We start from the raw sequence: 17,863 nt of genomic DNA, 5'->3' as shown, positions 1-17,863 counted from the left end.
CATCATCATCATCAATCATATTTATTGAGCGCTTACTGTGTGCAGAGCACTGTACTAAGCGCTTGGGAAGTACAAGTTGGCAACATATAGAGACAGTCCCTACCCAGCAGTGGGCTCACAGTCTAAAAGGGGGAGACAGAGAACAAAACCAAACATACTAACAAAATAAAATAAATAGAATAGATATGTACAAGTAAAATAAATAAATAAATAGAGTAATAAATATGTACAAATATATATACATATATACAGGTGCTGTGGGGAAGGGAAGGAGGTAAGATGGGGGGGATGGAGAGGGGGACGAGGGGGAGGGGAAGGAAGGGGCTCAGGAATGGAATGTGTCCATTTATTGTGTATTGTACTCACCCGAGTGCTTAGTACAGTGCTCTGCACACAGTAAGCACTCAATAAGCATGATTGACTGATTGATTGATTGAGCCTCAAGCCTCAGCCTTGCTGTTCCTACTGTGCTTCCAGTTGGTACTGCATAGTATAGTGGATAGAGCTTGGGCCTGGGAATCAAAAGGTCATGGGTTCTAATCCCAGTTCCACCACTTGTCTGCTGTGTGACTTTGGGCAAGACACTTCTGTTCTCTGGGCCTCAGTTACCTAGTCTGTAAAATAGGGATTGAGACTGTAAGCCCCACATGGGAGAGGGATTTGTGTCCAATCTGATTTGCTTATTCCCAGACTGAGCAGGCCTTCCCAGACTGAGGCCCCTTTTTCCTGTCCTCCTCCCTATCGCCGCCCGCCCTACCTCCTTCCCCTCCCCACAGCACCTGTATATATGTTTGTACAGATTTATTACTCTATTTATTTTACTTGAACATATTTATTATTCTATTTATTTTGTTAATGATGTGCACTTAGCTTTAATTCTATTTGTTCTGACCACTTGACACCTGTCCACATGTTTTGTTTTGTTGTTTGTCTCCTCCTTCTAGACTGTGAGCCCGTTGTTGGGTAGGGATCGTCTCTATATGTTGCCGACCTGTACTTCCCAAGTGCTTAGTACAGTGCTCTGCACACAATAAGCGCTCAATAAATATGATTGAATGAATGAATGAATATCCATCCCAGGGCTTAGTACAGTGCCTGGCTTATAGTAAGCTCTTAACAAACACCCTTGCTGTTGCTGTCTTCTTGACAGTCTTCTAGACTGTGAGCCTACTTTTGGGTAGGGACCGTCTCTATATGTTGCCAACTTGTACTTCCCAAGCGCTTAGTACAGTGCTCTGCACACAGTAAGCGCTCAATAAATACGACTGAATGAATGAATGAATAAATACGATTGAATGAATGAATGAATGCTGTCTTGTCTTATGCCATCAAGTCGTCTCCGACTCATAGCGAAGCCATGGACACATCTCTCCCAGTACATCCCACCTCCATCTGCAATTATTCTGGTAGAGTATCCGTTGAGTTTTCTTGGTAAAAATATGGAAGTGGTTTACCATTGCCTCCTTCCATGCAGTAAACCCAGAGTATCCTCCCTCGACTCTCTACCGTGCCACTGTCTTCCACTCGCTAGCCACTGCCCAAGCTAGGAATGGAATGGGTATGCCTCTGGTTGACTCTCCCTTCCATAGTCAAGACTGGTAGAGAACTGGAAACTCTCCAGGTGCGAACTTGGGAGGGGATTGTTGCTGTTGTTATTATCATTATCATCATCATCATCATCATCATCATCATATTATTATTATTATTATTATTATTATTATTATTATTATTATTATTATTATTATTATTATTATTCCAGGAGTAGAGGATTTTTCCACAGTATTACCCTTACTGGCCCAAGATTCCCATTGGAAAAGAAAGGAAAAAACCACTTCTTTCCCCCCAGCCCCTCCATATTTGCTATGGGAAAATGTGCTCTGACTTCTTTCAGGAACTACTCTGTCACAAGAGCTGACTGCCCACAGAAGTACAAGCAGAGTTACACATCTTCACTTTCTCATCACACTCTGACAGCTTCCCCAAGGTCCAGTCAGCTCTCATTCAATCAATCGTATTTATTGAGTGCTTACTGGGTGCAGAGCACTGTGCTAAGAGCTTGAGAGAGTACAATACAACAAGTGGTAGACACATTTCCCTCCCACAGCGAAGCTCACTCCCCCTGCTCGCAATCTCACTCTTCCCAAGTCCATCCATCTTTGATCTGAACCCTGCTCTCATCCTGCCTGAACTCCAACCTCTTTCCCCCATTGCCCCTGGGCTTGGAATTCCAACCCTTTTCATAGGTATTTGTTAAGCACTTATTCATTCCTTCATTCAATCGTATTTATTGAGTGCTTACTGTATGCAGAGCACTGTACTAAGCGCTTGGGAAGTACAAGTCGGGAACAGATAAAGACAGTCCCTACCCAACAATGGGTTTAAAGTCTAGAAGAGGGAGACAGACAACAAAACAAAACAAGTAGACAGATTTCCATACCATCAAAATAGTTAAATAGAATTATAGATATATACACATCATTAATACAATAAATGGAGTAATAAATATGTACAAATATACACAAGTGCTGTGGGGAGGGGAAGGGGAAGGGGGCATCAGGAGGGGAGGAGGAGGAGAGGATAAAGGCCCTCAGTCTGAGAGGGCCTCCTGGAGGTGGTGAGCTCTCAGTAGGGTTTTGAAAGGAGGAAGAGAGCTAGCTTGGTGGATGTGCGGAGGGAGGGCATTCCAGGCCAGGGGAAGGACGTGGGCCGGGGGTCGACTGTGGGACAGGCGAGAACAAGGCACAGTGAGGAGGTGAATGGCAGAGGAGCGGAGGGTGCGGGCTGGGCTGGAGAAGGAAAGAAGGGAGGTGAGGTAGGAGGGGGCGAGGTGATGGAAAGCCTTGAAGCCGAGAGTGAGGAGTTTTTGCCTGATGTGTAGGTTGATTGGCAGCCACTGGAGATTTTTGAGGAAGGGAGTAACATGCCCAGAGCGTTTCTGCACAGAGATGATCTGGGCAGCAGCGTGAAGTATAGATTGAAGTGGGGAGAGATGGGAGATCAGAGAGGAGGCTGATGCAGTAATCCAGTCGGGATAGGATGAGAAATTGAACCAACAAGGTAGCGGTTTGGATGGAGAGGAGAGGGCGGATCTTGGCGATGTTGTGAAGGTGAGACCGGCAGGTTTTGTTGATGGACTGGATATGTAGGGTGAATGAGACAGCAGGTAGGGACTGTCTCTATATGTTGCCAAATTGTAGTTTCCAAGCGCTTAATACAGTGCTCTGCACACAGTAAGCATTCAATAAATATGATTGAATGAATGAATGAGTCAAGGATGACACCAAGGTTGCGGGCCTGTGAGACGGAAAGGATGGTAGTGCCATTCACAGTAATGGGAAAGGCAGGGAGAGGAAAGGGTTTGGGAGGGAAGATAAGGAGCTCAGTCTTGGACATGTTGAGTTTTAAGTAGTGGGTGGACATCCAGGTGGAAATATCCTGAAGGCAGGAGGAGATATGAGCCTGGAGGGAGGGAGAGAGAACAGGGGAGGAGATGTAGATTTGGGTGTCATCCATGTAGAGATGATAGGTGAAGCTGTATGGAGTAGGCCTAGTGGAAAGAATACGGGTCTCGGACAAAAGCCTGGGTTCTAATCCCTGCTCTACCACTTATCAGCTGTGTGATCTTGGGCAAGTCACTTCAATTCTCTGTGTCTCAATTCCCTTATCTGTAAAGTGGAGGTTGAGACTGGGAGCCCCGTGTGGGACAGGGACTGTGTCCAACACGATTTGCCTGTACCTACCCCAGTGCTTATTACAGTGCCAGGCACATAGTAAGCTCTTAAAAAATTCCACAGTTGTTTTCACTCCAAGTCCAACATTGGCCAGAGTCCAGTCCAAGTTGCAAAATTCAAGCAGCCTTCAGGTGCCTGTACCTAATGAATAGTTTCATCTGTAGATTTCCCTTGGGGATGTTTAGTCTTGCTTAGGCATATGACTAGTTTCTACAATCAAACGGGACTCTACTAAGCCATTCATTCTGCATGTTAATCTGCCTGAATTCTTGTGTGCATTCCTCAGATAATTATTAGAATGCAAGTGGCATTTTTCTCCACAAATGACACTAGTGTTTGCATCAGGTAAAGCCTGGCTCTACTCTATGGATGATTAATTCCAAGGAGAATGATCAACAAGGAACTTAATGGATTCCTAACAGTAAAGAGCGAACCTCGTGGACATTTTCTGGTCACCGAATTTTTCCACAGGAGACAAACATCTCGAGAAGTACTGTTTGCTTTCCCGTGTGCATTGATTTACCCTTCAAGGTGAAAAAAATTATGTAATCACTAGGCTGTTTCATTAGTGTGCTGAAAATATTAAATCTCAAATGATTATTCAATGTAATCAGATCACACATCCAGATTTCAGTTTTTAAATTACAGCAGCCGCAAATGACATCTTCACTTGAGAACGGTGCAATTTCAGGAATATTGATTTTCATTCCACATATATGCACGTTGCCAGATTTTTGTTTTCGTAAACCAGCTTGAAAACTGTTTGTTCATCAACATCTCAAAATTGTATTAAGCCTTTCAAGTGATCTAAAATTTAAAGAGAAACTAAAATTAAGGTAGAGGGATGAAAATCTGGCCACTTCAGATGGGATAAACATTTCAGTAACTCAACTTCCTCATAGAAAGTACATTTCTTCCAAGTCCTCCTTTTTCAACCTTTGACATTTTGTTCTCCACAACTCAGAAACTTCAGTGCTTGCAATCCTTGATACTTTCAGTTACCAGGACAAGCATTATTGGTATTCACATTTCCTGGGTGTAATCAAAATTAGTTCTGTTATGTTGGTAGAGTAAAGGAGTTAATGAGCTATTCTTCCAACAGGGACTCAGGGAGACTTGGACCATTTTACATTTCAATGACATCTTAATGCTCAAGAGAATGATACATTCAGCAAAAGGTTTTACTACTTCCTTGGACTTCAACTTTCTCTATGACCTTGAGGAAACTACCGTTCCACTTGACTCTCACAACGCAGCAGGAAATGGAGACTCCTTCAACACCCACCACTTGCCTGCTGTGTGACCTTGGGCAAGTCACTCAACTTCACTGGGCCTCAGTTCTCTCAGCTGCAAAATGGGGATTCAATAGCTGTTCTCTCTGCTACTTAGTCTGTGAGCCCCATGTGGGACCTGAATAGCTTATATTCACCGCAGTGCTTAGAACAGTCCTTTCCAGGTTCTCCGCTTATCTCTCCAGCCGTTCATTCTCAGTCTCTTTTGCGGGCTCCTCCTCCCCCTCCAATCCCCTTACTGTAGGGGTTCCTCAAGGGTCAGTTCTTGGTCCCCTTCTGTTCTCTATCTACACTCACTCCCTTGGTGAACTCATTTGCTCCCACGGCTTCAACTATCATCTCTACGCTGATGACACCCAAATCTACATCTCTGCCCCTGCTCTCTCCCTCCCTTCAGGCTCGTGTCTCCTCCTGCCTTCAAGTCATCTCCATCTGGCTGTCTGCCTGACATCTAAAACTCAGTATGTCCAAGACTGAGCTCCTTATCGTCCCTCCCGAACCCTGTCCTCTCCCTGACTTTCCCATCACTGTTGACGGCACTACCATCCTTCCCGTCTCACAAGCCCGCAACCTTGGTGTCATCCTCAACTCCGCTCTCTCGTTCACCCCTCACATCCAATCCATCACCAAACGCTGCCACTCTCTCCTCCGCAACATCGCCAAGATCCGCCCTTTCCTCTCCATCCAAACCGCTACCCTACTGGTTCAATCTGTCATCCTATTCTGACTGGATTACTGCATCAGCCTCCCCTCTGATCTCCCATCCTCCTGTCTCTCCCCACTTCAATCTATACTTCACGCCACTGCCCGGATCATCTTTGTGCAGAAATGCTCTGGGCATGTTACTCCCCTCCTCCAAATTCTCCAGTGGCTACCAATCAACCTACACATCAGGCAAAAACTCCTCACCCGTGGCTTCAAGGCTGTCCATCACCTTGCCCCCTCCCCACAGCACCTGTATATATGTTTGTAATGATTAATTACTCTATTTTACTTGTACATATTTACTATTCTATTTATTTTATTTTGTTAATATGTTTTGTTTTGTTGTCTGTGTCTCCCTTCTAAACTGTGAGCCCGCTGTTGGGTAGGGACCGTCTGTATATGTTGCCAACTTGTACTTTCCAAGTGCTTAGTACAGTGCTCTGCACACAGTAAGCGCTCAATAAATACAATTGAATGAATGAATGAATGAATTAACAGTGCGTGGCATATATTAAGAGAGTAACAAAACTGTTATTATCATTATCATGATTATGAGGATCTTCTTTCCCTCCCTGTCCCTCAGATTTTTGGGTAGATGTAAGTAACTCCATAGCTGGGACAGATATTGTGTCAACATTAACAAAAAAATCTATATTTAGATGGCTGTATATTTTCTATAACAGCTGCAAGTTCATTTGTTTCATTCAATCGTATTTACTGAGTGCTTACTGTGTGCAGAGCACTGTACTATGCACTTGGAGGAATGTTTCTATCAATCTCCATCATTAGATTGCAAATTCCTTGAGGGCAGGAACAGAGCCTCTCATTTAGTTCTCCTCTCTTGAAGCACTGACAATATTAATGATAATGGTGATATTTGTTAAGTGCTTACTATGTGCCAGGCACTGTACTAAGCGCTGGGGTGGTTACAAGCAAATCAGATTGGACGCAGTCCCTGTCCCACATGGGACAAGGGGACCTGATATTGCCTTTTGTCTGCAGTGTGACCTTGGGCAAGTCACTTAACTTCTCTGTACCTCAGTTACCTCAACTGTAAAATGGGGATTAAGATTGTGATCCCCACTGTGGGATGTGGACTGTGTCCAACCTGATAAGCTTGTATCTACCCCATTGCTTAGAAAAGTTCCTGGCACCAATTAAGTGCTTAAGAAATACCATTTTAAAAAAATTCCATTTTACTCTTCAAAGGTTTAAATGAAAGAGACCCAGATTTCAGTTACCCAAACCAATTTTCTAACTATTGTCCCCCTCTGTCTCTGATGACTTAGCTTAAACTTGTAGATAAAAATTTCTTCGTACAACCTCAGAATTTGTGATTAAAGATTAAAAATGCTGCAAACCCACCAGAGGGTCATAGGACCGTAGGGGTGGATAAGCTGTCCCAGGGCGTCAGCTATCCCGTGGTTCTGAAATGCTGATGGTCCAAGGACCAATTCAGTGGGAAGTAGTGTGGCCTAGTGGATAAAGCATGGTCCTGGGAACCAGAGGACCTGGGTTCTAATCCCAACTCCACCACCGGCCTGTTGTGTGACCTTGGGCCAAGTCATTTCACTTCTCTGTGCCTCAGTTACCTCCTCTGTAAAATGGGGATTAAGACTGTGAGCCCCACATGGGACAACCTGATCACCTTGTAACCTCCCCAGCACTCAGAGCAGTGCTTTGCACGTAGTAAGTGCTTAATAAATGCCATCATTATTATTCTCTGTGCCTCAGTTTCCTCAAGTATAAAATATATGTATATATAAAATATATTCAATACTTCAATGCTTCAAGGCTCTCTATCACCTCGCCCCCTCCTACATCACCTCCCTTCTCTCCTTCTATAGCCCAGTCTGCACCCTCCGCTCCTCTGCCTCCGCTAACCTCCTCACTGTGCTTCGTTCTCGCCTGTCCCGCCGTCGACCCCCAGCCCACGTCCTCCCCCTGGCCCGGAATGCCCTCCCTCCACACATCCACCAAGCTAGCTCTCTTCCTCCCTTCAAAGCCCTACTGAGAGCTCACCTCCTCCAGGAGGCCTTCCCACACTGAGCCCCCTCCTTCCTTTCCCCCTCCTCCCTCTCCCCATTCCCCGCCTTACCTCCTTCCCCTCCCCACAGCACCTGTATATATGTATATATGTTTGTGCATATTTATTACTCTATTTTACTTGTACATATTTATTCTATTTTGTTAATATGTTTTGTTTTGTTGTCTGTCTCCCCCTTCTAGACTGTGAGCCCTCTGTTGGGTAGGGACCGCCTGTATATGTTGACAACTTGTACTTCCCAAGCACTTAGTACAGTGCTCTGCACACAGTAAGCACTCAATAAATACAATTGAATGAAATACTTGTTCTCCCTCTACTTAGACTGTGAAGCCCATGTGGGGTAGGGTCTTTATCTGGCTTGATTGACTTGTATCTATCTCGGCTCTTAGAACAGTGTTTGACCCAGAGCAAGCGCTTAAAAAATACCATAAAAAAGATCCCAAGGAAAACCTAAGCCACCCAATTCCTGTTGCAATTGAATCTCTTCACCTCTCACACTCATTTCCTCCTTACCCTATCCCCCGGCTCTTCAGCCCCTCTATTCATGTGCTTCATTTCCTCCCACACCAGTTGTCTCACTGCTTCTCACTCCTTAAAATAGTCACATGGGGCTCACAGTCTTTCTATGTGCTGGGGTAGATACAAGCTAATCAGATTGGACACAATCTATGTCCCACTTGGGGCTCACAGTCTTGGTCCTCATTTTACAGATGAGGTAACTTGAGGCACTGAGAAGCGAAGCGACTTGCCCAAGGTCGTGCAGCAGACTAGTAGAGGACCTGGGATTAGAACCCAGATCCTTCCAACTCCCAGGCCTGTGCTCTTTCCACTAGGCCACGCTGTTTTTTGACTCATTTCAAAGCAGCTATATCTGTTTACCTTAAAGAAAGCCTTTGGGTTTGAACAGGGATCATGTTTATCTAATGTATTGGTCTCTCCAAGTGCTTAGTACAGTGCTGTAGATGCAATAAGTGCTCAAAAAGTACCACTGATTGATTGGCGGAGGTTGTGGGCATGGCTCTATCAATCAATCAAGCAATCAATCGATTGTATTTACGGCCACAGCTGAGGCCTGGAATGACCTGAAAGACCCCCCCAGACTAAAAATGGCCTTCAATGGCCGCATTTTGAGAATCATTGATCTAGCCTACTCTCCCGACTAGAAAGTATGTTCGATTAAAAGGACACTATATTTCATCCTATTAGGTTCCTATCTTCCTTCCAAAAATCTCCCTTGCCTATTAATAGTCAACTGCTGCACTGGCTTCCATAGAAACTAACGTTTAGTTGAAACAACACAAATAACCTGGGTCTTTGGCTTCATCTTCACTCTAAGGTGTTTGATATTTCCAATGAAACACTTGGTATTCCATTTAAATCCAAAAAGATTTCATCTATATCCAATAGATTTAAAAAAAATTCTGGATATTTTTGGCTAGTGTTGGCTACCAGATGGGTGCGTTTGTGATTCCACCACAGAACTGCCAATCCTATTTGGGAAGCAGAGGGTTTTGGTGAACTAAAGGATGTTTAGTTCTAAACATCCTAAAGGATGATTCTCCCTGTATGGGAGAAATAAAAGTCAATGGGGAGAGAAGGTTAAAAAAAAAATTAAACGCCAGATAGGCAACACTCCTTGGCTTTTAACAACTACTCTGTCAAAGTGGACTTGTTCTGGGTCTCGCTACCGTTGAGCTACCAACTTCCAAATCCTTTTCAGTTATTTCACGTACTCTCTATGTTCCCAAGTAATTGGACAGTATCATTTTTTAGATGAAATCCGACATGGACGTTTGAAACGGTATTCTTCTCCAAGCAGGGCTATGACCTCAGACCTCCATACGAGAGGTTTGGAATCTTTCCGCACACGGACAGATTTTTGCTGGCAATATCCAGCTGAGTTAGCTCCTGGAAAGGGGAAGTTGACATGTTTGAAAAATGAGAAATGTGCCAAGTTGCCCTGAGCCAACCCACTGTTAACCCCTTCTTCACATCCGATTTCAAGGCTCAGGCACAAATAGGTAAAGTTGTTGTCAAGGCATTGGAGTGGAACCAAATTATGGTAATGAAATTGGCTGATAGTCCCTTTCAATATTGGCACTCTGTAAAACAGCAGTTCTATTTTCAAAAATGGGTCGATTTTTGCTTTTTTAGCATCAGGCGTGACTTTCTGAAGGTTGTGAGACTCAGAGACATCAACCACAAAGAAAGTTGTCTTAACGGTGGAATTGATTTCAGTGAAACTCCTAAGAGCATCTGGGGCTACAGGTTTTGCAGTGGCTAAGTGTTCCAGATTGAAGCAGAGCTTATTGGCAGGATGCTATTTTACAGGCCATTATTATGAAAAAATTGTCATAATATTTGCCAAGTTGTTGTGGCTCTGTCGTGAAAGTAAACAAATTTGTACATTTGGTGACGGTCTAACTTAAGAGCTGAGACTGTTTCGCCTTTAGCTCACCCTGTGGTCCCTAGGCGCAGAGGTTGGTGCCGTGCTTCCACCTTGATGCCTCGGAACAGTGGGCGAAGGTGCCTGCCACAGGGATGCCCAGATCTTGCCTCCACGTCCAGATTCATTCATTCAATCGTATTTATTGAGTGCTTACTGTGTGCGGAGCACTGCACTAAGCACTTGGGAAGTACAAATTGGCAACATATAGAGACGGTCCCTACCCAACAATGGGTTTACAGTCTAGAAGATCAACCTACTGATTTCTTGCCCCTTGTGTGCTTGCAGGGTTAGCGAGCAGGTTTGCATAGAATGTAGTTCCCTATCAGGATTACAACGCTACCATCCCAAGCTAAGGGGAAATTTCAAGGATTGAGAAAGGACCCTGGATGGGAAGGGGGTTGATATTTCTGTCGGCACTCCCGTGAAGGACAGGCAGACAGGCAGGCCGGCCAGGGAAGTAGAAAGGTTCGAACACCTGGTTGTCTAAAGGGGGTGAGAAAATGAGAGAGAAGGAAGGAAAGGATATGAGGAGGTGGGGGCAAGGAAGAAGAGTGAGAAATTGGGTGGGGGGGGTGGGGGTCAGAAGCGAGGTTGAATCAATCAATTGTATTTCAGTCAATCGTATTTATTGGGCACTTACTGTGTGCAGAGCACCGTACTAAGCGTTTGGGAGGGTACAATATATAGAGTTGGTAGACACGTGCCATGCCCATAAGGAGCTTACAGTCTAGAGGGTTGATGGAGGAGAAGAAGGATGAAGTCCCGAGCGAGGAAGTCGGGGGAGTGAAGTATGAACCAGAGGTTAGCTATCCCCATGAGGGGTGGGGAGCAGGGGGCAACCCAGCGAGGAAAGAGAGGGCAGGAGACCCTCCTCAACGTCCCTTCTCCCTTCGCTGGGGAACCTCCCCTTCTCCCCTCTCCCCCAAGACCCTCCACAAGTCCCCTTCTCCCCCTCAGACCCTTCCCAAGTCCCCGTCTCCATCCCCGCCACGACCCTCTCCAAGACCCCTTTCCTTCCCTCCCAAGACCCTCTCCAAGTCCCCTTCTCCATCCCCAGGAGACCCTCCTCAAGTCCCCTCCTCCCTCCCACAGAGACCCTCCCCAAGTCCCCTCCTCCCTCCCACAGAGACCTTCCCCAACTTCCCTTCTCCTTCCTACAGAAACCCTCCCCAAGTCCCCTTCTCCCTTCCCCCCTGGACACCCAAGTCCCCTTCTCTCTCCACAGGAGACCCTCTTCAAGTCCCCTTCTCCCTCCCACAGAGACCCTCCCCAAGTCTCCTTCTCCCTCCCAAAGAGACCCTCCCCAATTCCCCTTCTCCCTCCCAAAGAGACCCTCCCCAAGTCCCCTTCTCCCTCCCACAGAGACCCTCCCCAAGTCCCCTTCTCCCTCCCCAGGAGACCTTCCCAAAGTCCTCTTCTTACTCCCACAGAGACCCTCCCCAAGTCCCCTTCTCCCTCCCCAAGAGACCCTCCCCAAGTCCCCTTCTCCCTCCCCAAGAGACCCTCCCCAAGTCCCCTTCTCCCTCCCCAGGAGACCTTCCCAAAGTCCTCTTCTCACTCCCACAGGGACCCTCCTCAAGTCCCTTTCTTCCTCCCCAAGAGGCCCTCCCCAAGTCCCCTTCTCCCTCCCCAGGAGACCTTCCCAAAGTCTTCTTCTCACTCCCACAGAGACCCTCCTCAAGTCCCCTTCTCTGTCCCAAAGAGACCTCCCAAATCCCTTTCATCCTCCCCCGAAGGCCCTCCCCAGGTCCCCTTCTCCCTCTCAAGAGACCCTCCCCAAGTCCCCTTCTCCCTTCCCAGGAGACCCTCCCCAAGTCCCCTTCTCCCTCCCACAGAGACCCTCCCCAAGTCCCCTTCTCCCTCCAAGAGACCCTCCCCAAGTCCCCTTCTCCCTCCCAAGAGAGCCTCCCCAAGTGCCCTTCTCCCCCCCGCCCCCTCCCCTCCCCTCCGCCCCCTCCCCGGGATGCGCGGGGGCCCGACCTTTGAGGACGAGGTCGTCGATGTCCCTGTCGACGCCGAGGAAGTAGCACTTCCTCCAGAGGCCGGAGTAGGTGGCGAAGAGGGGCCGGGCGCAGGGAGCGGAGTCCGGGCCGAGGCCGAGCGGGGCGGGGGGCCGGGCCCGGGGCGGCGGCGGGGGGCCCCTGAGCGGCATGAGGCGGGCGTTGGGCCCGGGCGGGTGGTCCCGGCGGCAGGTCTCTCGGTGTCTGCGGGGGTCGGTGTGGTACCAGTGGTCGGTGAAGATGGCCGTGACCAGCAGCCCCAGCGAGCACAGCCCCAGCCCCAGCCCCGCCGCCGCCACCGCCAAGCGCACCTCCATCCCGACCACACAGGCACGGCCACACAACACCCCTCAACGCATACACACACACTCACACACACTCTCACACACACACAACGCCCGACCCACACGCTCTTCCTCCTCCTCCTCCTCCTCCTCTTCTTCCTCCTCCCTTCTTCTCCTCCTCTTCCTCCTCCTTGCCTCCTCCCCCTTCTCCTCCTCCTCTTCTTCCTCCTCCCTTCTCCTCCTCCTCCTCTTCTTCCTCCTCCCTTCTCCTCCTCCTCCTCCTTTCCTCCTCCCCCTTCTCCTCCTCCTCTTCTCCTTCTCCTCTTCCTCCTTTCCTCCCACTCCCTTCTTCTCCTCCTCCTCCCCTCCTCCTCCTCCTCCTTTCTTCTCCTCCTCCTCCTCCTTTCCTCCTCCTCCCCCTTCTCCTCTTCCTCTTCTCCTTCTTCTCCTCTTCCTCCTCCCTTCTCCTCCTCTTCTTCCTTTCCTCCTCCTCCTCCCTTCTTCTCCTCCTCCTTCTCCTCCCCCTTCTCCTCCTCCTCGTCTTCTTCTCCTCCTCCTCCCCCCTTCTTCTTCTCCTCCTCTGCCTTTCCTCCTCCTCCTCCTTCTCCTCCCCCTTCTCCTCCTCCTCCTCCTCTTTTCCTTCCTCTCCTCTTCCTCCTCCTCCCTTCTTCTCCTCCTCTTCCTTCTTTTCTCCTCCTCCTCTTCTCCCCCTTCTTCTCCTCTTCCTCCCCTCCTCCTCTTCAACCTTTCTTCTCCTCCTGCTCTTCCTCCTCCTCTTCACCACTTCTTCTCCTCCCCCTTTCTCTTCCTCAACCCTTCTCCTCACTACTTCTCCTCTTTCCCTCCTCCTCTTCAACCCTTCTTCTCCTCCTCCTTCCTGCCCCTTCCTCCTCCTCCTGCCCCTCACCCCTTCTCTCTGCCTCTCTCTCCCTTCCCCCGACTCCCACCCGCCCCCCTATCCTTTCTCTCTCTCTCTCTCTCTCTCTCTCTCTCTCTCTCTCTCTCTCTCTCTCTCTCTCTCTCTCTCTCTCTCTCTCTCTCTCTCTCTCTCTCTCTTTCTCTCCCTCTCTCCCCCGCCCCCGTATTCCCCTCCTTTTATTCCCTCTCCTTCCTCCCTATATCGAGCTTCTCGAGTCGGCTCTTCCTCTCCTCTTTATTCTTCGCCTTCCCCTCTTCCTCTCCCCTCTCCTTCCTCTCCTCCTTTTAGTCCTTCTCCTTCCCCCTCCCCCCTCCTCTCTCCTGATTCCCTCCTTTTATTCCCTTTCCTTCCTCCCCATCTCGAGCTTCTCGTGTCGGCTCTTCCTCTCCCTCTCCTTATTCCTCTCTTTTCCCTCTTCCTCTCCCCTCGCCTTCCTTCCCTCCTTTTATTCCCTCTCCTTTCTCCCCGTGTCGAGCTTCCCGTATCGGCTCTGCCTCTCCCAATCCCTTTCCTCTTCTCCTCCTCCTCCTTTCGGTTCTCTCCCCTCCCCTCTCTCCATGCTGCCTTCGCAGCTACCTGTCCCTCCCCTTCTCGGCCTCCTGCCGTCTCCTAATTTGCCTACTCTCCTCCCCCCTTCTTCTCTCCTTCCCCCTCTTCTTCTCTCCTTCCCCCTCTTCTTCTCTCCTTCCCCCTCTTCTTCTCTCCTTCCCCCTCTTCTTCTCTCCTTCCCCCTCTTCTTCTCTCCTTCCCCCTCTTCTTCTCTCCTTCCCCTTCTTCTCTCCTTCCCCCTCTTCTTCTCCTTCCCCTCTTCTTCTCCTTCCCCCTCTTCTTCTCCTTCCCCCTCTTCTTCTCCTTTGCCCTCTTCTCTTTCCCCCTTCTTCTCTTCCCCCTTCTTCTCTCCTTCCTCCTCTTCTTCTCCCCCTCTTCTTCTCTCTTCCCCCTCTTCTTCTCTCTTTCCCTCTTCTTCTCTCCTTCCCCTTCTACTTCTCTCCTTCCCCCTCTTCTTCTCTCTTTCCCCCTTCTTTTCTTCCCCCTCTTTTTCTCGTTCCCCCTCTTCTTCTCTCCTCCCCCTCTTCTTCTCTCCTTCCCCCTCTCCTTATCTGCTTCGCTCCTGCTTCTCTCCCTCCTCCCCTTCCCCTCCTGTGATTAAGCTTGGCACCGAACCCCTAACAGTCTCATGGGATTCACTCCTGTCACCTGTCGAAGTGGATGTGGTCATTGCTTCCTCTAGACTCGTTGTGGGCAGGGAAATGTGTCTGTTGTTGTTTGGTATTCTCCCAAGCCCTTAGTACAGTGCTTTGGCACACAGTAAGCACTCAGTACACACGGTTGAATGAATGAATTGCCCCAATGGCTTTCTTGGACTGAAACTAGCCCTTCCACAACAAAACTTTCTGCCCTTCAGTATACAGGACTGGGGCAGAATAATCATAATAAGGGTAGTATTTGTGAAGCACTTACTTTGTGCCAGGCACTGCACGAAAAAAAAAAATCGGGTTGGGCACAGACCTGTCCCCGTGGGGTGCACAGCCTTAATCTCCACTTTACAGATGAGGTAACCGAGGCCCAGAGAAGTGAGTGTACTTTCCAAGCGCTTAGTACAGTGCTCTGCACACAGTAAGCGCTCAATAAGTGTGATGAATGAATGAAAGCGAGCATACAAGTGGTGGCGCGGGATTAGAACCCAGGTCCTTGAGACTCCCAGAATCGTGAGCTATCCTCTAGGCCACGCTGCTCCTCAAAGACCCCTGCACCCCAGATCGAAGGGGCAGCAACTGTTTCCTAACAAAGTCATTTTGCCAGCCCTCGCCCTGCACCGTCCTGGTACAGAGAAGCAACGTGGCTCAGTGGAAAGAGCCCGGGCTTGGGAGTCAGAGGTCATGGGTTCGAATCCCGACTCCGCCACTTGTCAGCTGGGTGACTTTGGGCAAGTCACTTCACTTCTCTGGGCCTCAGTTCCCTCATCTGTAAAATGGGGATTAAGATTGTGAGCCCCACCTGGGACAACCTGATCACCGTGTATCCCCCCAGTGCTTAGAACAGTGCTTTGCACACTGTAAGCACTTAACAAATAGCATTATTATTACAATCTTGAGTCTCCTTGGCTTTTGCCCTTCTACCAGAGCAGCAGCGGATGACTTTCCCCATTTCAGCACCTTCCGTTTCAACACCTTCAGGGACAGCGCCTTTTTCGCACTGAGCTCCTCCGTCTCGCAATAATAATGGAGCTCTGTATTAAGCGCTTACTATGTGGCCAGCACTGGGGTTGACACAAGCTCGCTCATTCATTCATTCAGTCGTATTTATTGAGCGCTTACTGTGTGCAGAGCACTGTACTAAGCGCTTTGGAAGTATAAGTTGGCAACATAGAGAGACGGTCCCTACCCAACAGCGTGCTCACAGACTAGAAAGCTCATCGGGTCCCACACGGGGCTTACAGTCTAAGCACAGGAATTAAACCCCCATTTTGCGGATGAGGGAACTAAGGCACACGAAAGTAAAGTGACTTGCCCGAGGTCACACAACAGACAAGTGGCGGAGCTGGGATTAGACTCTCAAACCAACACTCCTTCCGTTAGGTCTCGCTGTTTTTCACAGTCTTAGTTGCATCTAATTAAGGCACGTTTCCAAGAGACCTTCCCTGACTAGGCCTTCATTTCACTAGAGAAGCAGCGTGGCTCAATGAAAAGAGCACGGGCTTGGGAGTCAGAGGTCACGGGTTCTAATCCCGGCTCTGCCACTTGTCTGCCGTGTGACCTTGGGCAAGTCACTTCCCTTCTCTGGGCCTCAGTTCCCTCATCTGTAAAATGGGGTTGAAGACTGTGAGCCCCACGTGGGACAACCTGATTACCTTGTATTCCCCCCCCACACCACCACCCCAGTGCTTAGAACACTGCTTGGCACATAGTAAGCACTTAACAAATGCCATTATTATTATTATTATTATTATTATTTCCTCTTCTCCCACTCCCTTCAGCTTCACCCTTGCACTTGGGGTAAGCAGCCTGGAGTAGTGAGTAAGCAGCACGGTGTAATGGATAGACGGTGGGCCTTGGAGTCAGAAGGTCAAGGTTTCTAATTCCAGCTCCACCACTTGTCTGCTCTGTGACCTTGGGCAAGTCACTTCCCTTCTCTGGGCCTCAGTTCCCTCACCTGTAAAATGGGGAAGGAAACTGTGAGCCTCACATGGGACAGGGACTGTGCCCAGTCTGATTTGCTTGTAACCACCCCAGCGCTTGGTACAGTGTCCGGCTTATAGTAAGCACTTAACAAATACCATAATTCTTATTATTATTTGCACCCTTTACTGACCCCTCCCTCAGCCCCACAGCACTGATGTACATATCCATAATTTATTTATATTCATGTCTGTCTCCCCCTCTAGACTGTAAGCTTGTTGGGATGTGTCTACCTACTCTATATGCTCTTCTAAGTGCTTAGTACAGCACTCTGCACACAGTAAGTGCTCAGGAAGTGGTATGGCATAGTGGATAAAGCATAGGCCTAGAAGTTAGAAGGTCATGGGTTCTAATCCCAGCTCTTTCACTTGTCTCCTGTGTGACCTTGGGCACCTATAATTCTATTTACCTATTCTGATGGTATTGACACCTGTCTATTTGTTTTGTTTTGTTGTCTGTCTCCCCCTTCTATACTGTGAGCCCATTGTTTGGTAGGGATCGTCTCTATATGTTGCCAATTTGTACTTCCCAAGAGCTTAGTATAGTGCTCTGCACACAATAATCACTCAATAAATACAATTGAATGAATGAATGAATGAATGAATGAACTGTGCCCCGGTTCCCTCATCTGTAAAAGGGGGATGGAGATTGGGAACCCCATGAGGAACAGGATTGTGTGCAACCCGATCTGCTTGAATCCAACCCAGAGCTTAGTAGAGTGCCCGGCACACAGGAAGCACTTAACAAATACCACAATTATTTAATATGATTGATTGATGGCTTGATCTTATATGCTTCTTATAGCCGTGCGCCTTCTGCGATTTATAGATATGCCCCAGGATCATTTAAATACCGATCACAACATCTGCTTTGCAAAGTGGTTGTTGCTTTTGAATGAAGAAAGCCCCCTGCAATAAATCAAAATAATGATTATTTTTGGTGGAGATGCATCAAGTGTGTGAGGTCACCTATCAGGAGGAGTAGCAACCTCTCGCCACACTCTTACCTAAGTGAATATTTTTGGCTGGATGTCATTCTTCACCCTGGGATCCCATGATTATAAATATTAATTCTGAGCCAGAAAAACAACTCCAGCTTTTGGTGTGGTAGGAAAGCTTTAAAACCCAATGTACCTAATGGGTCCATTGATTAAATTGAGCTTTGGATTTAGAAGAGTAACTTAGCATCCTCATGAATGGAAGGTTTAAAAAGTGTTCATTAGAGGCTAGCTGTCATTACTGCTCTGTGCCTAATGGT

General features: G+C 48.1%; 1 protein-coding gene across 1 annotated transcript in view; it reads right to left on the bottom strand.

Annotated features, from left to right (window-relative positions):
- The window catches only part of TMEM178A (transmembrane protein 178A), a 58,024-nt gene extending 45,431 nt beyond the window's left edge, over positions 1-12,593 (bottom strand). Inside the window, exon 1 of the mRNA XM_038746253.1 lies at positions 12,205-12,593. Coding sequence (XP_038602181.1) covers positions 12,205-12,541 — 337 coding nt within the window. The 5' untranslated portion in view covers positions 12,542-12,593. The remainder of the gene's footprint in view (positions 1-12,204) is intronic.
- Between the last annotated feature and the right edge of the window lie 5,270 nt (positions 12,594-17,863).

This window comes from Tachyglossus aculeatus, chromosome 1, assembly GCF_015852505.1.
Source record: "Tachyglossus aculeatus isolate mTacAcu1 chromosome 1, mTacAcu1.pri, whole genome shotgun sequence".
Lineage (NCBI taxonomy): Eukaryota > Metazoa > Chordata > Mammalia > Monotremata > Tachyglossidae > Tachyglossus > Tachyglossus aculeatus.
Note: the sequence above shows the minus strand (reverse complement) of the source record. Positions and strands in the feature narration are given on the sequence as shown.